The 27768-nt window shown below is 38.5% G+C and overlaps 1 protein-coding gene across 7 annotated transcripts in view; it reads right to left on the bottom strand.

The window, feature by feature from the left end:
• Window positions 1-27768, bottom strand: part of CARMIL1 (capping protein regulator and myosin 1 linker 1) — a 196167-nt gene that overhangs the window by 70139 nt on the left and 98260 nt on the right. For all 7 annotated transcript variants that reach the window (XM_049830470.1, XM_049830465.1, XM_049830466.1 and 4 more), the window contains 10 exons: window positions 23430-23524; window positions 19112-19198; window positions 15311-15414; window positions 13259-13336; window positions 13067-13143; window positions 12031-12135; window positions 7177-7246; window positions 2796-2877; window positions 1336-1435; window positions 1194-1248 (listed from right to left, as the gene is read on the bottom strand). In XM_049830470.1, coding sequence (XP_049686427.1) covers window positions 1194-1248; window positions 1336-1435; window positions 2796-2877; window positions 7177-7246; window positions 12031-12135; window positions 13067-13143; window positions 13259-13336; window positions 15311-15414; window positions 19112-19198; window positions 23430-23524 — 853 coding nt within the window. The remainder of the gene's footprint in view (window positions 1-1193; window positions 1249-1335; window positions 1436-2795; window positions 2878-7176; window positions 7247-12030; window positions 12136-13066; window positions 13144-13258; window positions 13337-15310; window positions 15415-19111; window positions 19199-23429; window positions 23525-27768) is intronic.

Here is a 27768-nt window from a genome sequence, read left to right as displayed (position 1 = left end):
TCCCACGTTTTAAAGAATAAGGTGAGGAGGTAGGCAAAGAATCAAGGAAAAAACCAGTACCACTAATCCCAATTAAGACGACACAGAGAGGAGAGAGGACTAGTTTAACAAACCACTTCAAGTACAACTAAGCAGTAAGAAAAGACAAACACAGAATATGGGTCTAATGACCTTGTATGGAAGGAGACATCGGAAACCCTGGTAAAAACTGGTCCACTGAATTGCAGGGTGCAGATACAGATGGGAGGAGAAAATAAAAAAGCAGTTAGTGTGGAGACCATGAACTTGGAGGTGAGACAATAAAGACAATAGAATAGCAGGTGTTTAGACAACTGAAGTCTACAGTCAGCGATTTCTGGAGAATGGGAAAAGCAGAGCTTGCTTGTTACTTGTATGGGGAATGAAGGAGAAAGAAAGGACTAAGAAGAGATGAATAAAGATTGACAAGCATGAGAGTAACAGAGCATCTTAAGATTCCCTTATAGCCAAAACCAGGGTGCCAAATAAAGCAAGAACACAAATCCAACCACAAAAGTCTTTCAGAATCAGGAGAGAGGGTAGAAATTAAGAAAGTGGGCAAGGATCCCAGCAAAGCACTCTGAAAGGGTTTTATGAAATTTCTCCTGTGATGAATGTACTAGGAGAAGTAAAGAACAGCACTGTGAACCGTTTATTTGCATCTTTTGAAGGAGAAAGAAGTTCTAGGAGATCACTGCAGTGACTTTACATTTTGTCAAGGAAAAAAAAAAGCTAATACTCAAGAACAGCTATCAGGAAATAGCGCGTTCTGTTAATTAAAAAAATGAAACCCAGAAATTCTGTTATTGAAGGAGTATCGCCACCCAGAGAACACTACCATTGTAATCTCCTAACAGGGCACAAAAGTTTTGAAAACTTGTGCCTACAGGGCTTTATAATTTAGGTCTAAATCAACTAGGTTAAGCACATCCAACTATTTAGAATGAATGTTTTTCAACAAGCACAGATCCTAAGACTATCCTAAGAAACGTTTGCCTACATGCTACACATAACCCACATTACTATTTGAAAAAATAAAACCCAAAACGTTGGATGTGTCTGTGCAGGATCATGATCAAATCTTATGCAGCAAATTAACACAGTGAAGAAAATCATCAGAAATAGGCTGTGCAGGTACAAATACACATGATGATAATAAGCAGAAAGATACTCACTGAATCCTCGTCTTGAATCATCTGAACTAAATTATCAAGTACTGGAGTGAGATTTCTGAGGGAAGAAAAGTTAGGAAGATGATGAGATCAGCAGCTTCTCCTCATCCATTCTCTTGTTATTTAAAAGAAAGAAAAACCTTACTTGGATTTCATGTTGTTAAAGTTTTTGCCTAATGCCAAGTGCCTTATCGATCGGTTTTTACTAAGCCAGACTACAAGTGTTGAGAGGTCAGATTCTAGGCCTGTAAAGAATCAGATTAGATTAAGAATTAAAACACATTTTCACAAAAGACCCAGGCAGGGTCCGATTATTAACGCTATATTCATTCAACTAACCGTATCGGTGTACAAATTTCCAAGAGCTCTAGAAAAATTTCCCATCTTCTATTACAAAATCTTTTTCTCTTTTTTGCCTCTGTTTTTCAATAAGAATAAATGCTTTCTCCAAACCCCTTTAAATCTCCATCTTAATCAGCCCTTTAAATCTCCATCCTAATCAGCCATTGAAGGCACCTCTCAGAAATACAGAAGAGAAATGTAGTCCCTTCTCCATAGCCCAACCACCCAAGGGTAGTTCCTCGCATTGTCAGGCAGAGTTTAAAGTTCCTTTGAGAATTTTGAGACCACGCTAGTTGCTATTTGGTCTTTGTAGAGCTGTGTACCAACAAGGTCTCAAAGCCTTCAAATGCAAAACGCTAACATAACAGGCTATAAATAAAATGACCTGAAAACAAGCCAGATTTTATTCTACTCCTGAGTAAGAAAAATAACTTGCTGTAGTATTGTATTCCCAAACTAGTGGTGTATTTGAAGAGTCCACCAGTTAGATTACAATGACTTAGGATCCAGATCTGCGGGACAATTTAGATGTCAAATATCTTTACTTATAACAATCAATCTGTTTACATAATTGGGCTGAGTCAGTAGCTCCCAAAGCTTTCCGCTTGCCAATCCATGACACCTTTCTTGGTGTACTGGGAATCTCCTTCTGAAATATTTCCACATCTGGCTGTCAGAGGGGCAAACACAGCAGGTGAATTCTTCCATCCCATACATCTACAGTTTGAGTTTGCAAGATAAGAAGCCAGCTGGTATCCCCAGCTAGGATGCAGAGAGCCTCCAAAGCAGGAATACTCCAAGACTTTTCCGAAGACTCAAACAGGCCTTCTCTGACCTGAAGCTGGTTGACTGTTTGCTCCAAATTTCCCTCTCTCGCTTCTTCAGCATCACAACCTCAGCTTCATTCTGTATCTGTCTTTCTCTTTCTTCTTTCACTGCACTTTCATTTCTCATTGAGCTTCTCATCCTCTTGTACTTAAACCCACTTTCCTCTAGATCTAATATGATGCTTGCTGCTGTTAATTTATTCTGCTGTGTTACATTTATCTCAAACATAAACTTCTGAGGGTACAGTTAGTCTATAAACATTTCTTACATACTTTATAGCAATAAGAGTTCTTGGTCTGAGAGATTTCGATAGCCAATATGGCCAACAATCATAAAGCAAGAGTGATCATCCTTGATTACACCATGAGCTGAAAGAAAAAGCATTTCTCAGATTCTGGACTTTCATGACCCTCCATTCCTGTTCTGTGTACTTACCATTGTCTGAAATATCTAGGCTGGTGATATTGTGTATTTCTGCTATGCATCCTTCCAAGACTTGTGCACCTCCCGATCTTAACTAGAGACAAAACATGATCCATTTTGCAAACTAGTTATGGTTTCAAGATCACACAGAAAACAGTGGTAGAAGCGTAGTGAATACAGAAGGCACTAACAGCAACAGAAGTTACGCACATCAACATGACAGCCTATGCACACATTCCTGCTATTCTCATCCTTCTCTCTCACTATTTGCGTATAAATGAGAAAAGGGACTCTTTCCTTTCTCTTAAAACTACTGCTCAGCAGTTAAATCAGGGAAAGATTGAAATGGTGCAGACACAATGAATCCTTTAGCGCTTGTGCCAGGCAGTGACCGCAGGACTTTGGTGCGGGTTCTCTACATGAAGAGGCCAGGACATTTCCAACTTCTAATGAGAACAAAAATAAACTTAGCCCAGCCTATAAGTGTGCAACACTGTCACCCTTGAATTCCACTACAGTCAAGGCTTATAGTTAGCATCTTCTTTATTTCAGCTCTTAGCACAATGCTAGGGTGCCCAGATCAAAGATGAATAGCAAATTAAAAAAAAAAAAAATAAAAAAAATTTGTTCCCTTGTCACTGAAAAGAAAATTTAAATAATCCAATTGTAAAACGGCCACAAAATACCATAAACAAGAGAAGTCAGTAATTTACCTTATTCTTAATTTATAAATAGGCATAAAAGAGAAAAACAGCAACAATAACAAAAATGCCTGACTGGAAAGTATCAATTATGATATTATTAATCTGAAATATTAAAATTAATATAAAAGAAATGTCAGGATTTAATGAAGAAACAGTGAAATGGCCTAGGGGAAAACATCAACATTAAGAATCAAAGTTGTTAAAACTTACACACTTATTTACTAACGCTACTGAATTAAAAACACAACTTTTTTTTTTTCCCGAAGAAGCAAAAGCATTTTCTTGTTTCTTGCAGCTAGGCAAACTATGTAAAGTGCATCTCACTTTATAAACATCCCCCAGAAAAAGACTTAAGCAAAAGAGGGGAAAAGTTCTACAAAAATTCTCTTTCTGCATTTTCCATTTTCACTTTCCTTGCTTCAAAAAAAGAAAGCTTTTTCAAACATGAAATAGCCTTCTCACCTCCTGTGCATAAATAAATGAGTAATATTTTACTTAGTTGACTTACTTGGCTAAATATCCTGAATCAACCTGCTGATATTTCTGTGAATACTCTCTTTTATCCATGCTATAATTAAGGAACCACAAATGCCTTCAGAAGTATTTTTCAATAAAGACTTGATCTGGCACTTTCAAAAGTTTGAGATATGCGATTGGTTAACAAGCAGCTCAACAACTTGGTCTGAGCATTTTAAGAACAGTGGTGGCCAAAGGCAACGTCTAAATCGTAAGTCACATCTGGAAGTGTAAGAGATACAGAATGTAAGGCACCTTTCCTCTTCTGCATAAAACAAAGCCTACCTATCCTTCACCCTATCCTCTCAAGAAGCGGTCAGATTAAAGTCTGTATTTGGGCCAGAAGCGGTGCAATTTTAACTCTGTTTTTGTAAGAGCATTTGTAGTATCCACTTAAGAATGTCAAAATAATTCAATTTTGCTTTGTGCTGCTCTCTCAGCATGGCCGACCACAAGACAACCATTTTACAGTGTCACATCTATTACCGCAGAATCTATGGAACTGGCAGATTATATGCAGTCCTGGATTGGTTGTTGGTATGGTAGAAGTTCTCTACACTGAAATTTTACTCACAGTAGAATCCAAATGCTTATGATATGTATACTTTGAGGGTTGGAGTGTACAATTTTTCAGAAGCAGCTTTCAATCTTGTACCGATAACTCTATATTGAAAGTCTTCAATGCACAAACATTTTATGTGCACAAATGGTGATACCTATTTAATCCAAGGGTGATGAAAATGAGTTGACTTTTGGGATCAAAATTTATTGCAGCTGTATTAAAATTTTATATTTATATATAAGCAGAGATTAATTGAAGGACTATTTGTCAATGTGAACCATGATACTGAAAAAATAAAAAAAACCAACCCTCTGCATCATCTCCTATATAACATACTTCTGAGACTACAAATACAAGCTCTTATTCAGAAAATGAAGAACAACCCTTCAACAATTAAAAATGCCAAGCGTGTTCAAAGCTATGAGGTACCAATATGGGAAGGGCAAACAAAGCTGCTTACTGATTTAACAATTAAGGTAAAGCATGGAGGGTACTTACACAGTGACCAAGCTAAGGGAAGCAGAAGGGAAAAGAGTGAAATACATCAGTGCTGAGCAGGTAGAAATAAAAATGTAATTTTCATAGTAAAAATAATAAAAAAACCAAACAAGCAAGATAAAATGATTAAGCTTGGAGTCAATATACCAGAAAATTATGGGAGCAAATGAAAAATGGCGGGAGAGGGAAGGAACAGAGAGATTTATCCTTCCATAGCTGAGTGCAGTTTGCCTGATGTAGGAAAGAGGAGGGCAAAGCTGAAGCATCAGCCTTCTAGCCTCCTACCAGCATGTGCTTGCAGGAACTGGGAGTAGTGCAGATCATCGGCTCCGAGCTTCCCATGGCTCTGTTTCTGGGTGCAGATTACCCTGCCCAGCTCACAGAGGGTCAGGGAGAGGTGGAACACAACCCTGTGGTGCTGGGCCCACTGAGAGTACTCCCAGCTCCTGGCACATCGACTCCCCTCTTGGTGGAAGCATAACTTCTTCTTTCCAAAGCACATGAGAATGGATAAAGCTCAGTGATGTGAAAAAATGTTAAGGGAAGGACCTAAGGAAGTGCTGTCAGTTTGGAGGGACCAGCTACGGGAATGGAACGCTGCGAGTTGGGCACGAGTCCTTCCTTTGTGTCATGAGAGTCAGCCATGACCACGCATGCTTTGGTGTGCAATAAAGCTAAAACGCCCCTCGAAGGGCTCCTCCATATCCCATCCTGGGGGTTATTTAATGAAAGGATAACGCTTTCACTCCTGTCAGCCCTCGTTGTTTTACATGCTGATTTATACTTTCATTACTTATGTTTGTGTTTTATTGATCTATTCTTTTAAGGTTATGATTACAGGACTTCATTTTTGTTACTTTAATTACTCCTCCCTTTTCCTTTCTCCCTCTGAAAGAAAAATTATCATCCGTCTGATCTCTCTACTCAGAAGTCAGAAGCATGTGTATTTGACTTGAAAGCTTTTCTATTTGGAATTTACATGTAGTGCTCTTCAAAGTGATACCATATTTTCTAAAGTGTAAAATATCAAAACGAACTATGAAATGCATTCACAGTGATTTGGTTTGTCCTTCATAAGGAAATAATGTGCACATTCCAAAAGCAATCGACCACGAACCTAAGGCAAGGATTACTACACCTCAACATGTTCATCAAACTGCATGTTTTCTACTCGAAGGGAAACCATTGCATTTGAAAGGCACTTCCAGAACAGTTAATACTCAGCTGATGGAGTTGGAAAGATCTGCCTAACAAGTCAGAGGCTTTCTTTGCAGCTTAAAAAAAGAAAAGGTGGCCTAACAGCTAGAGAAGGCCTGAGCCTAAGCAGGTTCATGATGGTTTTGGCAAGAGCCCACATGGTTCTCTACGTAACTGCCTCGCTGTCTCCCCAGGGTCGTGGCTGATCTTTTGTCATAAGCTGTAGCCATGCAGGTATCATCCTGCAAGGGTACGGACAATCCTGAGAAACGAAGTGCACAGCAAAGCACAGAGAAGCAAGAGGAAACAAGATAAAGCAAATCAAGCTGCCACAATTGTTTTTATTTATTCTTGAGATATTTAAAGCCATTTGCACGGTGCCTCTTATGTTAATGGCATGCTTCAACCAACTTTGATCAAAGTTCCCTATTGGCCTGAATTGATTAATTATTAGGAAAGCAAAATTTCTCCCAAGGTTAAAAAGCAAACCTGCAGAGAGGAAGCATGTCTCTGGTTTTGAAGGAAGGCAATCAAACCACAGACATGCCTTCAGGGCATGCAGCTTCCTGCAACTCGTCAGAATTTGGGCACCTTGGAGAGTCCTGCTGGAGGGTCCTGTGTAATCACAGCCCCAGAGGGCAGAAGCTGCCAAGCAGCAAACAGCACACTGCTTCAGTATCTACAACAGCTACACTGCAAGGAGGGTTTTGCCAATCAGCTGCTTTCAACCTCTGTGCTGATTATTTAGGATGCTGTAACACACAGAAGCTGATTTTTACCATAACTGCTTCTCTGAGTTCTACCTTTCCCATAACTTTTGACTACAGAGGAAGAATACCTCACCCAGTGGATTTCAGGGGAACTCTAATTCCACATCATTGCATCTTTTGAACACGTCCTGGTAAATATTCCTTACCTCACAGCTACTGAGATCTAAAGACACCTCCTTCAGATTGTGATTGCAAGCCAGGCCTAATAAAAGCGCTCTGAAAAAGATCAATTTTAGAACCATTTAAAAAAAAAAAAAAAAGAAGAAAAAAAGAAGAAAAAAAAGAGGCAGCTTTACATCATCATCTAAGTGATCACAGGTTAATACACCTATAACACACAGAACCATTTCAAACCAAAACCACACCAGCTGAGCAGTTATTTCTTAAATGACAGTGGCAGCATAAACCTGCCATGCTTAGAACATTCCAGCAGCTTCAAAAACTGCAGGGATGCAAGCCTAATCAAGAAACTAAAGCTAATGCTACACCAACATTCAATAACATTCATCAGAGATGACTTTTCTTCAACATTTGTTTTCAAAAAGCATCAAATGATTACAAAAGGAGCGTTCTGTTGTATGACTGCACCAACTCTCCGATTTTCAAAAAATTCAGGAAAAAATTGGATTTTTTAATATACACAAGATGCAGTGCAGCCAGCCATTTCAGCCAGGCACAGTGCCTGTAGCACTAAAATGCTGGATCATGTTCAAGTATCACACAATTCTCCACTCCTGCAACCCAATAAATATTTTCAGATTTCAAAACTATATTCCCAGACAACGGTATCCTTTGTCTTTAGGCAGAATGGCAGACAAGTGTAGCAACAACTGATCATGATTTTCATAAATACAACTTTAAACCCTTACAGAAGTTTGTTTCGACATATAAGAGTTAGTGTTAATATCACATATGTATTAGTATTGTCGAATCAGAAAGCACAACAGTATCTGTCTTAGAGAAGGAGCAAACACAGTCTGTGTATACCTTCTAGTATCTTTAGAATAGATGCTGCTTTGAATTAGTAATTAAACAGACAAACAGAAGGACTTCCTTCCCAAACTCCATTTCAGCCAAAAGCAAGCTAACAGAATCCAAACTACTGATGCATAAAGAAAGTTAAAAACCAATCCATTTTGGGGAGTCATCTGCTTACACACTTGCTATGCAAGTAGTGTGTAAAAGCCATATTTAAAATGTGCGCACCCCAGGAAGGTTCTTCATTTAAACCTATTTAGATCTGCCCTCCCGGTATAAATGTTAATCAGACCTCTGTTGTTAACAAAGGCAAATATCTTGTGTTTATTTACTTCTTAAGCTATTAATATACAGACTTTGAAAAACGTGAAAGCTCTGCAACAGTTTTTTACAAATTTTTAGATTATCCTTGTGTATATTTCCTTCCCAGACATGCTTTTATTCAAAGTTAGTCTGGCTGATGATAACTTTGCAAAGAACTTCCTAAACATTTTGAGGTAACATAAAAAATACAGTGCAAACATTAAAAAATGCAGATTAAAAAGGAGACACAATGCTGCTTCAAATGTATTCTCTTCACAGGAAGAAAAAAAGGGTTGGTTGTTTTTTTTTCCTAACCTCTTTCCTATAAACTCATCCTAAGAAAATCTCATGATTTCTCAATTCTTTGTCATGAAAAATCACCAGCATTCCAAGGCACTGAATGCAGACATATTATAGCTATACTTAGCCACTATGTTTAAATCGCACACATGGCAATGCATGGAAAGGTCTTGTCAACTGTGCTAGATGGAGAATGCAAGAATTGGCCTTGTAATTAGCATTTGCATGAGAAGCATATCAGAAACTTGTCTTGTTATAGCACTGACAGATCAAAATACAACTTCTGGCAATGTCTGTAAACGAACAAAACCGCCAACATACACTTAAACAAGGAACAGAGAGTATAAACTGCTCCACTCAGTTTTAAAAAAAAAACCAAACAAAACAAAACACAGCAAGCTGCAATGGAACGTTAACTGTATTAACTATATACAAGAACTAAAAGCACCCTTTCCCCACCCACTATGTGACATCCTTGCAGTACAGCTTTACTAGCAAACCTCTTCCCTGAAAGGATTGTCTTATATTAACAGGTCCATCACTGTCCAAGCAAGTTCATCTCCTTTGCTGACTGCACTTATTAACCAATATCTTTAAACTCACTTAGTCTACATATGCGATTAAACACACCACAACTGTTGATCTAAAGGAAGCTGATAAGAAAGAAATCAAACAATTTATCAGGGGAATTTGGGACTCAGGATATCAGGTATCTGCATTTTAATCTGTATTTTTTTCTGTAGGCAGGCTTGACCTTGAATCACACATCCAACTTGGTGACTCGGGTTCATGGACCCACACCAGGAACTCCTCCTTTGTCACAGGACAGTTCCAAGGCCCATGTTGTCCAAAGCTTTTTGGCATGCATTGATGAAAGATGGCAGAGAAGTAATATTATCGTACACTATGTCATTTTTATTTTTCCTTCTAGAAATCATACCTCATGTGCTATTGTAAACTTAGCAATGACAAACAAGTCTGAAAAAAAGGCGTTTCCATCTTCTTGTCTTTAACAAATCCTATGATCTTGATTGTTCTGTAGAAGTTTCGTAATTTCTTACAGTTAAGACCAAAAGGCTAAGCAGCTGCCCCAGGATACAGCACATCCTCAGTCCTTTTAACACCAGATTAACTTCCACAGGATGCTTTTGAAGCTTATTAGTCAAGCCATACAGGGTTTGAGGGAGAACAAGGTGTACTGCAGATCATAGTTCTCTGTACTGTTGTGAAATACACTCAGCTCAGACTGAAGAAAAAACTCAGGTCAGAGAAAAACCACATCAAGGAAACTACCAAAAAGTTTTAAGAGCTCTGTTCTACCTCCTAGGCAGAGGTGGACACTGCCATTAGAACAAAACAAAAGAAGCCCATGCCAAAATACCAGCCAGCTGAGAGCAACATGCACACTCTTGAGACCATCCGCGTCCAGCTGGACTTTGGACGGATGCTCCTTTCTGGAGCTGTCTGTGCTGGCAAAACAGGTTTCTGCTCTCAGCTCATCCTACACTAACCATCACTGCCTCTCTACTTCCACCAACATGGAAGTCATGCGAGCTCGACCCAATTCAGTCCAATTGAGACAGATTAGCTTAAACATTACCAGAGTAGGTTTTTACTAATACAAATCATTTTGGCTGAAAAGGACTAGGAAGATCTCATTTCCTGCACAGCTGGCAGATCAAGGGGTCACAAGTATTTGGAATAAATGAATACAGTAACATCTTCCACGAGCACAGACTATTGTAGAGCACTCATCTGCCAAAACGCCTCACACCCCAGGAGATACTTGACATGCCAAGGAGAAGCGCTAAATATGAACCTTAGTGTTTGGGGCTTCTCACCTTTCCTAATCTGTGTAGACATATTCAGTGTCTCACAGCATTCTTTTTCTCCTGCAGCACTGGTAAGATTATCCTGTGTATTAGTCACATACATCCTCCGTTCTTCTTGCTTCATTAAACATAGCTCCCTGCTGCCCTCCACCATGGAATCAACAGCTCTAAATTAATCAGAATCACCCAACATGTTTCTCAATAATCACCTTCTGTTTGAAAACACATCAGTACCGTACCTTCCTAATCCTAGCAAAGTCTAAGCAAGCAAGACAGCAACCAAGGGCATCACACAGAACAGAGTGAAAGCTCAGAGCTAAAATGGTCGGCTCCTGCAGTTGAATATTGATTTCAATCCAGTGCATCTTACTTAAGCATCAGATTGTACTGTCCTCTCCAATGTCAAAATACATTGAAAAAATTATCCCAAAACAATGTACACTCCTCTTTCCTGTGTGGCACTTGCTACTTTTCTCTCCCTTAGCTTCCCCCAGATTGTATCAGAAGCTTTCCATCTGGTACTCACTAACTATAACTACTCTTTATATCCCACATCTCTGACTTTCGCCACCAACTCCCATTCATGAGCTACTCCCTTGAGGAGCTATTGCCCACTTCGCTTCCCTGTTCTCCTTCAGAAGGCAGGCTCCCAACTACACAAGTATACATACATACACATATATATCTGTATCTGTGTCCAGATTAGGATTTTGGACATGTGTCCCCTGAAATGGTTAGTGAACATGTCTAGATGCCTACTATGGATAGGGTTAGGTATGTTTTAATGCATATTAGCTAGCAAGTTGACACTCTGGAAAGAGCCCTTTCTTTAATTTAGCCCAATAAACACAAGGATTCTGCCATAATGACAGAATTACCTATCTAGATTAGACCTACCTATCGAGACCTATCTTGACTTTAAAACGCACCTTTAAATTTTACATCTGAAAAGTTCAACACGGTTTGAAACTGCACACTTCACAGTGCACCACAATTTCCCTCAGCCTGCATTAGGTTATAGGAAGAGTTTCTCTCTAGTACTCAATCCACATCACCAGAACCTGTTAGCCACAGGATGGGTGACATACAGCAAAGAGATGCATTACACTTAGCATTCCTAGAAGTTGCTGCCAGTGTCTTTCCCCGCAAAAGAAGGGCATAGCTCTATGCAGTAGTTCTCTCCTCCCAAGCACTGCAACAGGTTCAGTTTCATAACGGCTGTTGCAATACCACAACCTCAAAGGAATGGCACTCACAAAAGTACATAATCCCATTTTACTGTGAAGCAAACAGTTTTGTTCATAAGCCACAAAGAAATACATCACAAAAAAAATGTTGATGGAAGGTAAACAGCTGTGACATTCCCACGGAACAAAATATGACTAATAGTCTCAACTGTGAGATGGAAATAACATTTCTTGAATATGTGGTCATTATAAAACACACTCTTGCAATATCAATAATGTACGATGGGAAAAAAAAAAAAAGGCAGAATCCTTTCCCCTTCATTTTTAATATGAGGCACTCACATAATAACAATGCAAACTAGGTTTCAGGCAACAGGAGAAAATGAAATGAAATTCTTACTTTAGAGGCTCAGGAGGGAGTTTAGTTCCCGAAAGATTAATCTGCATCAAAGCAAGTGAGCTGCTGAAAAACTGTTTGAAGGAGGGAGGGACTTCTTTTCCTTTTCTGTAAGTAAACAAATTCATTAAGAAGTAGCATCTAGACACTCCTCATTCCAATAAATAGTGAAGACAAGCCATCAGAACTGTAATGATCTTTTACATGTTTAATTTGCTCTACCTTCAACAGCTCTGTAATCAGTAGCTCTCAATTAGCATAGAAATATAATGTCATCAAAATATTGATTCAACAAACAATCCTCAGCATTGCACTGCTGCAAAGACGACATTACTATCTAGCTTCTGTTTCGTGAACTACACAGAATGATCATTTAGCTCTGGATAATAGTGAACATACTTATATCTTATGAGCAGAAGATCAAACAGGACATTACAAAACCCCTGAAATTGCCGTTTCACCACTAGAAGGAATTACTCGATGATGGAGTGGCTTACCCCCAATTAGGTATCATCTCTGATATGGACCCAAGACACTGATTTGAAGAAAATGGAAGCTAATGTTAATATTTCCTACAATGCAAGTATTCTACAAAGTCAATGTTCAGTCTCAAAGACTTTCAAAGGGACTTCCTCCCAGAAAAGGACAAAAAAAGGAAAAAAAAAAATCATTTGTAACCATCATGAAGTCATGAAAAGTACAAACTTTTAAAACCAAATTTAAAGAGGAGTCAAGTCAGTCAGACTTCAAAGCCTAATGTTATGCGTCTTAGAGACTAAGGATATATACTTTCCACTGCATCAGTATCACAAAAAAGTATTAGACAAGATAGCTTATTTTACAGCCATCTAGCAAAGAGCAGAAAGGGAAAGAAAATATTTTGCTTGGAAGAAATAATACCTATTTCATAGAGCACTAAGTCCTCCAAGACTTTTATAAAGTCTTAGATTTCTTCTTGAAAAGAAAGGTGTAACACGAGAGCAAGAAATTATAAAACAAAATACTGCAGGAGTTGACAGTACTGACATTTGAACTGTACCTGTGAGAGAAGAGAGTCCTAGAGAGGCTAAGGACAGCTAGATGCTGAAGACACCCACGAAGGAGGGCTCCACACACCTGGTTTAAAACAAAGAAGATTGATTTTACTTTATATTAACCCAGAAAAGTACCTAGGGATAGGAGGTGGGGAATGTTTCCTTGGTTTTTGAATCTCCACAAAAAACATCTTTACCATATCTAGCGCACACTCCGTGTTGGATAAATCCAGATGAACAAGGGCATTTGGCTGGGCCAAAAAATTGTACAAGCTCTATAATTAATGGAGGAAAAAAAAAAGAGAATTATCCATGTTAATTTTGATATCATGACACCAATTACTGGATCACTACTTCTCATTGCATTTCAGGCTTTTATTATAAAATTGCACTGCAAGAGTTGCGTCTGAAACTTCTTTTCACCTAATCGATACAACCTGTTTTACTTTTCCAGGCTATCATTTTTTAAAGTAACAGGGGAAAAACAGTGCTCGGACTACATTTACCAAACATTACTCTTCACGTACAACTCTTGAATTACCTTGCAATTCACTTTCACAGCAAATGGTGACTAATTTATTTAGAAATACCTTGGAACGTCACTCAGATTGCTGTTACATTTCAGAAAGTCTAAATGGTTTATAAGTTTAAGCCAGCCCCTTTAAGCATGAGGGAAGCAACTAGTTTGCTTCTGAAGCCCATGGTTATTTCTCAGTATCAGCAGTGCATTAAAGGCTTAAGGGAGAATACAGAACAGGTAACAAGATTTTAACATTGATGGCTTCAGTACTGCATAGGATATGTCATGTAAATGTTAGCTTATGTAAAACTTCTTACTACAACACTGCTTTATTTGGGGCTTTTTTTAGTCTCAGAGAACAACATAGAAGACAAAAGCGTGACCTAATTCACAGAAACGTGGAATGCTCAACTCCACATGAAATTCGGCCGAATAGAGCATGTTCAACATTTCTAAAATAGATCCATCCTCCTAAAAATTAGGTCATTTAGCCCCTATACCTACAGCGCAAGAAAGATCCCTGCTTTAAAAATCCCTGTGCTTTGCCAGAGTTTATTTTAATTGCTAAATAACAGGATTTCCTTACTCCTGTTGGAAAACTGTTCCACAGATTAAGAGATCTCAGTATTAGTAATCTTTCTTTGAACCATCTCTCTCTCTGACAGGCTAAGAAAAGCCCAACTTCTTCTATTTATGTCCCTTAAAATATCGTAGGTAGACATCAAATTTCTTTAAGCATTGCCTATCAAAGTTGTACATTTTAGTTTACTTTTTGTTTTTACATTATTTGCTATGTTATTCTCTCTTTAAGAGTAACTCACTGTGTGTATTTAAATTTAACTATTTGTTTGCTACCTTTTAAATCCTCTTGTCCCACTGAAACTGTAACCTCTTATGTCTGCAAAGACTAATTCTTTGAATATGCTGATAAATGTGAAACTAGTCAGATTTGTGAAAAAGTCAGAGCGCCATGTCTGCCTGCACTTTAAATTAGAAGACTGGGTGACTCTGGTGTTGCATATTTTAGATGCTCAATACTTAAAGAATTCAAAACCTGACACATGCACGCAACTTCTGATGTGAGAAATACAGATGTAACAGTCAAAAAGTGAACACATACAAATTGAGAACTAAGTGGATTTCGTTATGGAGAAAACAGAGCTGCACTTCTATGGCTATTGATAAACTGAACAAAGGAATTTTAAAAATAATTAAATTCTTCGAAGAATCATGAGCTTCAACAGCACATATCAAGGAGGCGCACAGATTCATTTATACAAACAAAAATATTGAAAACTAGAAATTAAGTTTTTCCAAGTCAAAAGAAATCATTTGTTTCCAGCCTTCCAATGAAAAATTTGTACTACACTTTATCCCTAAAAAGAAGATGATTTTTTTCAATTGTGTTTTGTTCACTTTCAAACAGAACTCGGGGAGCATGGTAGTCCACTGAAACAAGTGGCACACTTGCAGTTTTCTCATTTATCAGTAGAAGCCAAGGACTAAAAGCCCAAACTAAAATTATGTGGATTCGTTTAGTCATTTGGGGCAATTTAATTCTCTTACTATATTCTGAGGAGTAGAGATCAAAATGTTATTTTCTCTCCTAGTACTAGAACTGTGCTAAAATAAATGCAAAGAAGGTTCTAAGCAAAATAGCTTTGCTTTTCTCTTAACAATTAATTAAAACATCCATTCATTAACTCCCAAATGAGAAGAAAGTGCTTACTGAGAGATCATCACCACGGAGTGCGTTCCCTGAGAGGTCAAGATAGACGAGCGTGTTTGCGATCAGTGAGTTGGCACTCAGTGACTGGGAAAGGCTATTCACCCCTGCCAAAAAAAAAATGTCGGTACTCAACTTAGTCAACCCTAGACAAAACTGGCCCACACCCTGCAAGTGCACAATTTCAGTCAACACAGACATACACAAATGTTTAATGAGCTTCTGTTACCATCATTGTACTGCAGCAGAGGAATACAGATCACCAGGCAGATACGAGACCCTTCCCTACCACAGAATGCCTGGTTTTGCCTGGACCACGCTCCACCAGCTGCCCTGATGGAGCCACAGCGTGTTAGAGGTCCCAGATTCAGTGAAGAAGTCTTTTTGCCAAGCCTATGGAGGCTTTAACAGTGCAATCCCATTTTGAAACAGATTTTGAAAACAGAGTTTACTCCATACTGTTGAGTTAGTGTCTTCCTGCACACAATAATGATTAGATAAAAGTATCTGTGGAACTAGATGAAAGTATCTGTGGAAGAGCAAGTACATTAACAATTATAATTGCCAGAACTTCAAAAGCAACTGATGAGACCTAGAAATTAAGAACATTTCAATTAATGTATTTGCCTGTAATTTCAGAAAAATAGTTAGTTAATTAAAATATCAAGAGATGCATAAAGACTCTCAGATCCTGATCAGAACAAATACATATTTTTCACATTAAAATTAAAAAGCTCACATGGGGAACTAACCAGTCAGAGCTTTCTTCCTCCAAAATTCTTCAGCTTTTCCAAATATAAATTAGGACCTGGCTACTTCTGACTCCTTCAAATCTAACTTTCACCTGAGGGCTCTGTAGCTTACCACCAAGTTCTTAATTTATTGCAGATGGCTATTGCTGCCTTTCAAGCACTACATGTGTGTTTCTTACATACGTAAGCATTACCGTGTCCTTTAGTAGGTGCAGTAGTTTTTTTGTAAGTGCCCAGCTAAAGCTATGAAGAAGGCAGATGTTTTGATTTACTACACAATATTGGGCAATTTCTCAAAGCTACTGGTCAGTGAAAATGGACTGGCATTCATTGGATGGAACATGTCCATTCTTCACTTAAAAACTATTATGAAATAGATTTACCAGTGAGGGCATGGAGGAAGCAGCTAGCAAGCCACTGGAGACCAAATTACCCTATGTCAGTGCTTTGGTTTTCTAAGCTTCCAAATACTAAGAAAGTCTCCAACGTTAGTGGTATGGCTCTTGGTTTCAGGAGGCTTTTGATGGTGAAAAGAATCGAAGCACAGCGACATGTTTTCCAAGTCTCAAAACTTTTCAGTCGGTGTAATTTTAATTTTATCTTAACATTGCATTGTTGAATCCACACCCTACCTACAAAGGTCAACTGCAAATGAATGCTTTTTTGAAACTTTGAAAGTTCCAAAAGCTCTATTTAACCACTAGAGCTTATAGCTGTGGATTCACTTTAGTGAGTCTTCTCAACAGCATCTATAAGCAATAACAAGAAGTAGAAATGAATGTAATGTACTGTCAACAATTGAGCATATACGATCAAGAACCAGTTCTGGGAATTCAGGAGCAGTGTCTGAGTCTGAGGGAGAAGAACAACTATCAAACAATCCGTAATGTTGCTGCTTATTTGATGTTTAAAAAGGGCCAACTGGTCAAACCGAGCCACATCGGTAAAGGCAAACAATGTGAATGAGGGATTTTTTAATTAGCCTTTGGCTCGGGCTCGGAAAAGCAAGCCCTAGCCTTGAATGAGTATACTAGAATTTTCCATTTAATCAGAATCTTCAAATCAATAAATTTCTGTTTGAACTTCACCCACCTCATGCTATACTCTAACAGTAATCTCACTTTCATTTGCAGACAATCTTTCATGCTCTTTTACCACTCTCAGGAGGCTCAGAGTGTTAATAGCTCTCAGGAACTTTGAGATACAATATTTGAAGAAAGATCAGCTGGGAAGTTACTACCTGAACTTTACTTCTCAATCTTAGAAACTTATCTTGAATAGCAAGCGCTTTTTAAATAAGGTCAAAACCAGTGAGGGACTGTACAGAATTTCTGAAACTGAAACGCTCAAAATAAAAAAAAAATAAAAAGAAAAAAGGAGGGGGGGGGGGGGAATCCATGCACCTTGGAGTCTACTGAATCCAAGATCCAAGGTCTCCTTTACACTTTGCCCACATTACAAGTTCAAAAGTAGCCTCCCAAGTTAAAACCAATTCAGTACTGTCTTCTTAAGTTAAAGGAAAACTGGCTAAGACAGACAGCTTTACAGACAACTGAAGAAGTGCAGCTGAGTTTCTTCAGGTCCAGAGGGTAAGAATTCCCATTTTAGGGCATCGCATGTACTTTTTTAAGGAATACTGAGGAGCTGCCATGGGACAATATTCATGGTGACATGTTACTCTCTGGAGAACGGATAGTTATTGCAATGTAGTCTGGACTAGGATTCACATGAGGCCAGTATTAGATATGCTGGAAAATATTTTTAGCTTTTGTTTAAAGATTGTCTTTAAAAAGTGTGTTAAAAACCTTCTGAATTCTTTTCATAACCTCAGACTTCATTTTTACTGACAAGAGTTTTGTGGATGAACTTCTTCATCAAGCTGGCATTTATTCTTTACAAAGACAGAAGCGTAGCTAGAGTGTTCTCTTGACTCAATGATCACAAGCGCTTGCTGAAATCATTCAGATCACAGGATGAATGAACATACCAGAACTGCAGGAATTTCTGTCAAATTCATGAACATATAATTTCAAGAGTACATGTGAGGTTAGTCAAGATTCTTAATCACGTCACCAAAAATGGAGTTAGCACTGGAAAAAACCAAGCCCAGAGTTTAATAAAGTCTTTTTAATGAAAATCGTGATTGAATACACTCAGTTTAGGATTTACCATTTACTTAAGCATAACAAGAGCTACAGACACTCATAAAAACCAACAAAAACCACTTCTCCCTCCACCATGTTCCCCCAGGTCGACCCTTAAAGCTTAGGAGAACACAGAATCTGCACTTCACAGAGCAATAATTAAAAGGATAAAAGAGCATGGCTCCTATCTGTTATCAACTAATGTCCTTCATAGACTGTAACTCGCTCATCTTTTCCAGGTCATCAACATCTGCAAAGAAGCTGCACTAATGTCAGTGCATTTTTTATACTTTTAACACTCATGTTCTATACAGGAGACCCTGGGTTTGTGCGGTGTGTTTGAGAGGTCACTGCATCTATTATTTGTAGAACAGTAATGCAAAATATCCTGAAAGTTTCTGACTTGTGTTTCAGTAATGTTATTGCTTTTAAAATATACAAACACTTCTAATTACAATATCAAACTGGAAATTTGTAAATTATAAAACAAAGAACTCTTTACTCAGAGCGAACCACTTAACAGTCATTGCCACAACACTTGGTTTCATAAAATAATTGTGTGCAAAGCATTTAGAAAATTCCCTACACATTTTTGCTTCAGACACCTTTTTAAAGCATATATGAAACATATAATTTATGCTAATTCCAAATTCAATCTTTCTTCATAATACAGGTTCAAGCCCAAAATTTACAGAAGCAAGTAAGAGTTTTTTCAAAGTGCGAAAGGGGACACAGACCCCGCCCACAGTTCAGCAACCTAGGACTGCAAAAAAGCAGCTGCATTGTTGAGAATATACACATAAATAATTTACAGAATTAATTACTTTAGAATCTGGTAACAAAAAGTATTACTAGGATGGAAGCCTGAAACTTTAGAACAGAAATAGAGGCATACGTATAAAACATACCTTTAGGTGACAAGGAGGTTTTAGATAAATTTAAATGTTTCAGTCCCTTTGGAAGTTTGGCGAACTGGATGCTCAAAGATGACACACCTGTTGAGGGAACAAAGAGAAAACGGATGTTTTCAGGTTAACTGAGTGATCTCAGGTTTTCCCAACAATCACACCGGGGCAAACTGCGCTGGTGGGACTACAGGAAGAACTGCACTCGCTGTGGGGGTGGGCCCAAAATGACCCTGTCTTTTTAGGACCATAAATCTTTGAAACGACTGAAGTAGTCGAGATCCCTACTTTGCTAACCACTGAACAGATAGGGAATTTTGCTGTTAACAATCAGCGAGCCACCTTAATTAGTTTAAAAACTATGTAATATTGGAAATCTGGAAGCTTTATGCTTCAGTCAAAAAAAAACACCAAACCCAAAATCCCCCAAAAAACACACCCATAAAAAAAAAATGAACCACAAAATAAAACGCAACGATGGTACTTCACATGAAACTTCAAACTATTTTTATTTTCTTTTAAAACGAAGGGCTGTCAAGGCAAGAGACACCCACGTTAGCTAACACTGCTCTTTTTTTCTGAGATAAACCCCAAGAGCCTGAAACCTCCACCAAGTCGTAATGGCCACTTAATTCCCTTACAGTAGCCTGCAGGTTACCAGCCAGGACACAGGCTTGGAAATGCTACAACTGCTTGCGATCACAAACAGTAAAAACCTATTAAGATGATGACAGAGACTGGACTACTTCAGTACAAATACAACAAAAGAAAGGAAAAGAAAAGAAAAGAAAAAAAAGAGGCACTTTTCATCAAAGCCCTTTCTCAGTGTATCCAAGTTCCACACTCCATAAATTTAATCCCCCCATTTAAGCAAAATATTGAAGTTTGATTAAGAGGGCACATCCTAAATAACAGTGGAACCAATCCATAAAATATTTATTAGAGAAATAAATCAACACAGAAACTCCAGGCTTAACCTGAGGTATGAAATACAGTCCTCTACAGCAACTCGCTCGGAGAGAAAAGGGCAAAGAGAAAGGGGGTAAAGCCTTTTACTTGATTCGTAACACAGTAAATGAAAAAGCTGATACCATTCTCCACATATGCAGACATGAAACAGTCTGCTAGTATGTCACATACATATGTTTGCTCTGCTTTTATCATGTTTTACCTATCATTGATAATAAAAGAGCAGCTACATTGCAGATATTGTTGTAGGGGGGGTTTTTAATGCTCTCTGTACAAAGCACGTTGTGTATCCTGGTGATAGGTGCAATGTGCACGCAGCTCAAAACAACATACTGTATTTTATTTATAGTGCCAAAATAGTAGACCCATGGTGCCTTGGCATTGTGTATTGTAAAGCACAATGGTAACTGAATGTCTTCACCAACTTTCAGCAAGAATGAATCAAGTCCTATTAATAGAATTTTCTCTCATAGCTCTACTATTAAAAAAAAATATCTTTTTAGATCCTCTGAAGTAGAAGGCTCAATCTGTCTTGAGCTGGCCTCAGAATTTATATTCTGTAGCTGACTGTCCACATTTGTTAAGCTGGTTTAGTCACAATATATACTTTCAAAATCAAGTTAGAATTATGCTTGTGGAAGAGGAGAAAAAGGAGTACAATCGGAATCATTAAAGATATCACAAATGTAATTTTTGTTGTGAAGCATTTTGAGTAAGATGTGCAGCAAATAATTTTACCTCTCCATCTTTGTATTTAGCTAACAACCTCCAGACCAATTATCACTCTAGCCAAGCTGAATAATTTTAACATCTTACCAGCACTGGAGGTTAAGAATCCACTCAGTTGTAAGATACAGGAATCGGGTGCAGAAAAGAAAAAGTGCTTCTGGTCACTCAGGCCCCTGAACACTCTTTAAGCCACCCATTTTTGCTAACATCATAACAGAGATGAGAGCTCTAATGGGAGACAGAGTTAACTGCATCCAGGCACACAGTTCTGAATTTAAGTATTTCTAGGCTTCTGTATGTTTGTTTTGCATTATTTTTAACAATACATGAGATTAAATTCTGATCCTAGTACAGCCAAAAGCAAAATTCCCATTGCTTTAGCATGGCTAGATTTTAAAGCCAAGATTGATAATAAACTCTCCAGGTGTTAGTCTCACAAATATTGACAGTACCATAAAGGGAAGCCAATCACAAATTAAGAGAGTGGTCTTAGTGTAAATCACTTCATATAAACACTATTTTGTATTTGAACTGAAGCCAGGTCCTATGCCTCAGTTAAACTAAACACACTTCCCATGTTATTGGAATAGATGGTTGCATTAATGTAATAATATAATGTCTTTACTTATTGAGTACCAATAATATATAATAGCTTAGTGTGTTTTTTTGTTCAAACAAGGCACAACAATATGTTCTTCCCCATAATTCACACAACTGTGTTATTTCCCTTATAATTGCAAAATAATCTGGTTGAACTTCCAGTTCCTGCAGCTGATTTTTCAAGAGATATTTTTTGAAATCCATATGTTTACATGGATCACCTTTATGCCACCTTTTACTTGTGAAATGCTTACTGCCCCTTCAGTTTAATGAAGTCAAATCTACCTCGCACTCAGTGAATATCAGATCACAGGACATGTAAATCTTCCTTAAACTGAAAAACTGCAGTATTTGCACATTGCAATTATAGTCAATTTCTCCTTAAGTACTCATATAACTTATCAAATTCTCTAATGAAAAGGTCAAATCTTAATTGCATATGTGATAGGAGAGACTGAGATAATGAAAAAAAGGTACTAATTTTTCCAAGTTGTAGTTTCTGCATTTCATTTGTATCTTGCACGTGGATACTGCAGAATAATTTGAATCTATAGGTTTGTTGGAAAGAAAGTATGCACACCAATATATTTAAAAAAAAAATAATTCCCTGCACTGTAGAATATCTACCAAATGTTTGGTCATTTGTTTTGCTTTCAAGATAAAAATGAGTTCCTTTTAAAAAAACCTTTCATATAACACAATCTAAATACACTTCTTCAAAAGCAGAAGCAACAATGTAGCAGCCTTTTTTCCAGCTTACAACAGAAATTTTTGTACAATGCAGTTAGGCCTACGGCACATTGTAATAATAATGTTCTTCAGCAAAACATTGGCTTTCACATCATATGGATTCTTCAGGAGGGCAATCGGTAATTAGCAGGCAAGAGGTAATCAGAAGAGTTAAAGCAATTCATGTGAACAATTTTAATAAAAACAAAAATATTTTCATAATTGTTTCTAGTCAAAAAGAAAAGATACACAAAAGAGGAAAGGAAAAAAACCTTCCCATCTTTTTTTCCCCTCACTGAACCAGCAAGAAAGGAGACACACCTACAAAACTGTGTTAACAACATTCTGAGTCAGTTAGGCTGTAATCAAAATGAACAGTTTTTCCATTTTGAATCATGACAGCAAAGAGACTGAAAAATTTCCCCAAAACAAACCAAACAAAACATGAAAAGGTTCACTGTATAAAATTCTTATTTTTCTTCTGGCCCAACAGGAGCCCAAGATAGTCTGATCCCAGAACACTGTGTGCCTGGAATGCGTTAAGTGAAGCAAATGGAAATCTCACATGGGCAGCGCTGAAGGGTCAACTCCAGACTGAAAGAATGTAACCTTATTTTAAAAATAAATGCCTCTTGGGTGAAAAGAGAGTAGACAAGGGAGGGGAATGACTTGATACGTACTGAAATCGTGCCTAACAGTGCCTAGTCTGAGAAAAGCTGAGCTGTTCAGCTTGATTTTATATCTTGTGGAGTCAACAGCACTTTGCTCCATAAGGATGCCAGTTATGCCAGTATTACTGAACATCGCCAAGTACTGGCAACACGACGGACTAGCACGAAGCTAAAAAAAGGAATAGTTTCAATACTGAAAATATGGAATTATGGCTGAAATAAAAACATAAAACCATCAGGAAAATATGATCCAAGCAACAAAGTTGCCTCATGCTTCATCTTTCAACTGATTACATTGCCTTTAAAAATGCACACCACTTTCTTTACTCTCTAGTCCTAAGTAGTCATTACGTTCCACCTTCCTTTACAGGAAACCTCTACAAAAACGTAATGAAATATAACGAAATCAATGGTTGGTTGAAGACGTTTAAATATTTTTCAACAAGCTAATGGATATGTATAAATCAAAAGAGAATAGCGATTCTCAGTCATTTGTGAACAACAGATATTCACAATAGCATTACACACAGAACAATAACCTATTATTCAGGCAAAGCTGAACGGAGCAGCAGTAATCCTCCTATTACATTTGTAGAAAGAGAAAAATATAAATGTTACAGTACCTCTATCTTCAAGCGGATTGCTAGCAAGGTTGATCGTATGGAGTCCTGAGTTGGGATTATGGGCTAGGGCACTGGCTAGTTTCTGTGCAAAATCTCTGCAAGAAAAGAAAAGAGAGGGAGAAAAAATCCTGTTATCTCCTCTATCAACAGCATATTCAGAAGCTTAGAAGTGTCAAGGGATTACTAGCCAGAAGTGGCCTAGCCTACTGCAAAGCAGTAACTGATTCTTCACAGTTCTAAACAACGCTTATCTGGCTAATTTGCTTTCAAAGCAGGTTATTTTATTATTTATTTATTTATTCTGTGACTTAAGAGACTGAAAGGCACTCAATCAAAGCTCCAACTGCTTTTGATGAAGATCTGAAGATATAAAATAGGAGTTACACAGAATGACTGAAAACTCGAGCACATCTTCCATCTCCTCCATGCCATGCACACATGGTATATATACATCAACTTGCGTACCACTACCTCCTTCACCCACAAGCCAACCCCCTCACTTGCAGCAAATCTCTACCAACAGTCACTCAAACAGATGGGTTTGCAGCATATTCAGATGGTCAACAAACCAGAAGTATTTCTGGCCCTGTAAAACAGCAGGTATAGCTCTCGCAAAGAACAGCAGCACACTGATGAACTGGTCTTTGCTTGTTTCTTTTTACAGTGAGAAGCATCAAAGTACATAACCGGCTGACCACAGTCCTACCAACATGTCCTAAGAGAGACAACGGTGTATCGGTTCTATAATGCCCACCATAGCCAGGCCAGGTAGCACAGATAGCTTTGAGCTAGTTTTAACCAACTACAGTAGGTAGCTGTAGTAGCATGCCCTACCTCTGTTCCAAATCCGCTTGAGAGGCAAGGGAACACTGCCCCATCTGAGAGCATTTCCCTGCAGCTGGACCTACCACCACCCATAGCACTATGTTCAAAGCTAGCTTGGGTTTTCCTACGTGACCACAGTGTCAGACTCTGGTGGAGACATGTTCCTTGCCTTAAGTCAGAAGGCTGTTGGCTGTTATCAGCTCTAAGACAAACCTGTCCTTGTACCTACTGGGAAGCTTTCGTGTATTAAGGGACTAGCCCTACTGTGTGCTTTTGTTAAACTGAGACTATAATTTCAATGTTCTTACTTCATCTAAGTTAGATACTGAGGTAGAAATCAAAAATATGCCTTGAGCTTCCTTCTCTCTCTGCCTTGAAGTACATTATCTTACCTCCTGCAGGCCCGTGGTGGAGAACTACCAGCTACACTGCTAGAAGGAAGGTAATGAACACTGCCCTCTTTCCTCAGGACAGATCCTGCCTACCATAAAACTAGTAGATCAGTCTGTGTGCTGAGAACTGCAGTGCAGGTAGCATCCTCTTCCAGTATCTGGAAAAGAGTGGAGACTGGACAGCAATAGCCTCAACAGCTTTTGGTTATCTGCTGTTGCAAGGTGTACTTGAGTCGAGAGATGTGCCAGGGAAGTTTAGTTTCCCTTTGAAACCCCATGTCCTTAAACAGAATCCTGGAGCTAGAACAGGTTCCAGCATTGCAAATGCATGGTAATCAGCTGCCTTTAGGAAGATCGTATTCTTTTCCCAAAATAAAAGCAGCATGTGAATACAAACACTCAACAAAAAGAAATTCTGGGCTTGAATCTCTGCCACCTGACAGGCCTCAGGGTATCCTGCTTTGCTACCAGCTGCTGCTGCAGAAGACTACATACCTTCCCTAAGTCCTCGGTTACATTTGCCAACACTCTGTGGATACCCTTCAGCATTTCAAATGGCACTAGATGCCTGTGCTTAGGCAAATGAATCAAGCTCCTTATGTCCAGCCAAGAAAAAAATGAGATTTTGAGTTAAAAAAACAAACAAAAACCCCTTTCTTCATGGGGAGTTTCCTCCTCTTCCTTTATCCCTAACAGATTCTTGTCATTACAGTATTCTGCCTACACCTCCAGGCTTGTTTACAAACTCTGCTCCAGCTTTTGCCACCAATATAGGCAGAATTACCAGAACTTTTTGGATGGGGGGGGGGGGGGGGGGGGGAATTACTTAACAATGACACAGTAAATCAACTGCCACTAGAAAGCAGTGGATTACCTATGTAGAGTGCGTGGGACTCCACGGCTCGTTTTGCAAAAAACTAATACAACTTCTCTACTTCCTGTGCAGCCTCTACCATAAACAGAGGCACCTGGGCAACATCCCTCACCCTCCTTTGTCCACTTTTTGTTTCAAGTCCTAAAATTTATTACTTTTTTTGGCTGCACACTTCATGAACAGGGCATGCAATGTAAGCCTGACACTTTCTATAAAGCATCAAACCCGCTCTGTATGCATTGCACAGCCATGCTTGCCTGAGCTGAGGACCTTCAGGCTTGGAGGTAAAGCCCAAAAAAGACTCAATTTAACTATGCTTATAGGAGATTAAGGATATTTCACCAAGGGTAATAATACCGCATATCTGGAAATCTCAGACAAACAAAACAATTCTTCAAGATCTGTCTAGACAACATCCCTGTAACAGAAAAAAAGGAGGACATGCGTGGGAGGAACTAACACTGTTAGGTCTCAGGACATTCAGAGCCCATCCAGCAGGGGAAGATGAAATGCAACATCACTGTTAAAGGCCCTTTGGGTACCAGCAGCTGGCACCTCTGATATTCCCCCTCTGTCGCAGCTAGCCACTCCCTTTGGAGCAGGGCCGCAGAGGACGGTGTGGAAGGCGGTAGGGACATTCTGGCTGCCCACTTTCAGAGAGTACATAAGCACAACAAATAGTTCATTTTCACCAGCTCCTGCAAACAGGCCTTTGCAGACGACTGAAGGATCTGTCTTGCAGTTTCATGGAAATTAATATTCTGGTTATGACATATTGTCCCATCCCTCTAAAACACCTCAGGGATGTAACTCTCTTTTCAAGCTCATTTGTTCAGGTCATTCTGAATGATTCTCCTTTCCCTGAAATCTGGCTATCACCTACCTCAGTTAACACACATACCAAAATGTTAGTGTTTGCTATATGCATTAAAGCCATCCAACACAATCTAGACTGCAACCTTTACATCTGCTAAAGAAATCGCAATGGGGATAAAATTTTCAAGAGCATCTAAACTGGCACAAATCTTATCAGACAGGGGGTTTCACTTGGCATCCTGTTTTCCCCAACAGCAAGTCCTCACTTTCCTAGTCCTGGGTCCTTACAACTGCTACTGTACAATCGTTTGCCATCTCATCAGCAGGGAGGATGACAAGCGTTTATGGAGCCATGGCCCAAACCAAATCACAAAAATGAGTGGCTGGAGGTAGAAAAGAATTGAATCATCTTAAACTGACTCTGCTGCAAGAAGAAATATGCTCTTGCGGCTGCTCAGGTTACTTCTCAATGCGTTCCTCTTGGTAGCTCTTTCTTAACCCTGGTTTGGCATTCTGTCACTGCTCATTAAAAATGACTGGTCTGTAAGCTATGTGAAGGAAGATACCCCATAACAACAGGACTTCCTCCAAGCAAGCAGATATGATAAATGGCAAAACTGACAAATGCATCCTTGACAAAAACAGACAGACAATGCTGATCAGAGCAGATACACATCAAGGCAAAATGCCAAAGACTGTGCATGTAGATGGAAACACAAAAACCAAAGTCACAGGTTGATTATCTGTCAAGTCCTGTTAAAACTGAAACCAGTTAATCCAACTCTGGTAAGTTAAGGTAGGCAATGGGCAGAAGTAGTCAATATATCTCTTAATATTAATGATTATCACTGGATTTCATGGCACATACTGCAAGAAAAAAAGATTAAAAATCAGGTGCTTATGTTTGAATGACAGTTATGAAGGGCAATGCGCTAGTGATCAGAAAGCTTGGATGTAATTCCAAACTCCACCTCAAGTTTCCTGTGTCATTTAGGCAATTTTCTTAAAGGTATTTCAAAGCAAAACCCATTTTAAAAACGTGAAAAAGACCCAAACAATGGAAAAGGAGACAATTTAAAGCACACCAAATATTTTCTCTGTGCTTGCTTCCCTTCTTTATTTGTAATTCAGTGTAGTGGTGTTCTTCTCCAACCTTTGCACTGCTTTTTTTATTAACATAAAAATTCATTAGTCCTAGAGTTTATCTTGTCTACGTCATCTTCGATGCTACTCTTACACTAAAAGAAGCTACAAATACTTCCATCGGGGCAAATTTGTAACTTGAACTTTGCTTCTATTTCCTGTGACGGGAAAAAAAGTGAATACCTAGTAACTACAACTTACTGTATTTAAAACATATGCAAGGATTAAATTGCATGGCTTACCTCTATGTACCTTTCTTTCAAGGCTATGGCAAGGCATTAAACTTAAT

This window comes from Accipiter gentilis, chromosome 27, assembly GCF_929443795.1.
Source record: "Accipiter gentilis chromosome 27, bAccGen1.1, whole genome shotgun sequence".
NCBI lineage: Eukaryota > Metazoa > Chordata > Aves > Accipitriformes > Accipitridae > Astur > Astur gentilis.
This window is presented reverse-complemented; position numbering and strand designations above follow the sequence as displayed.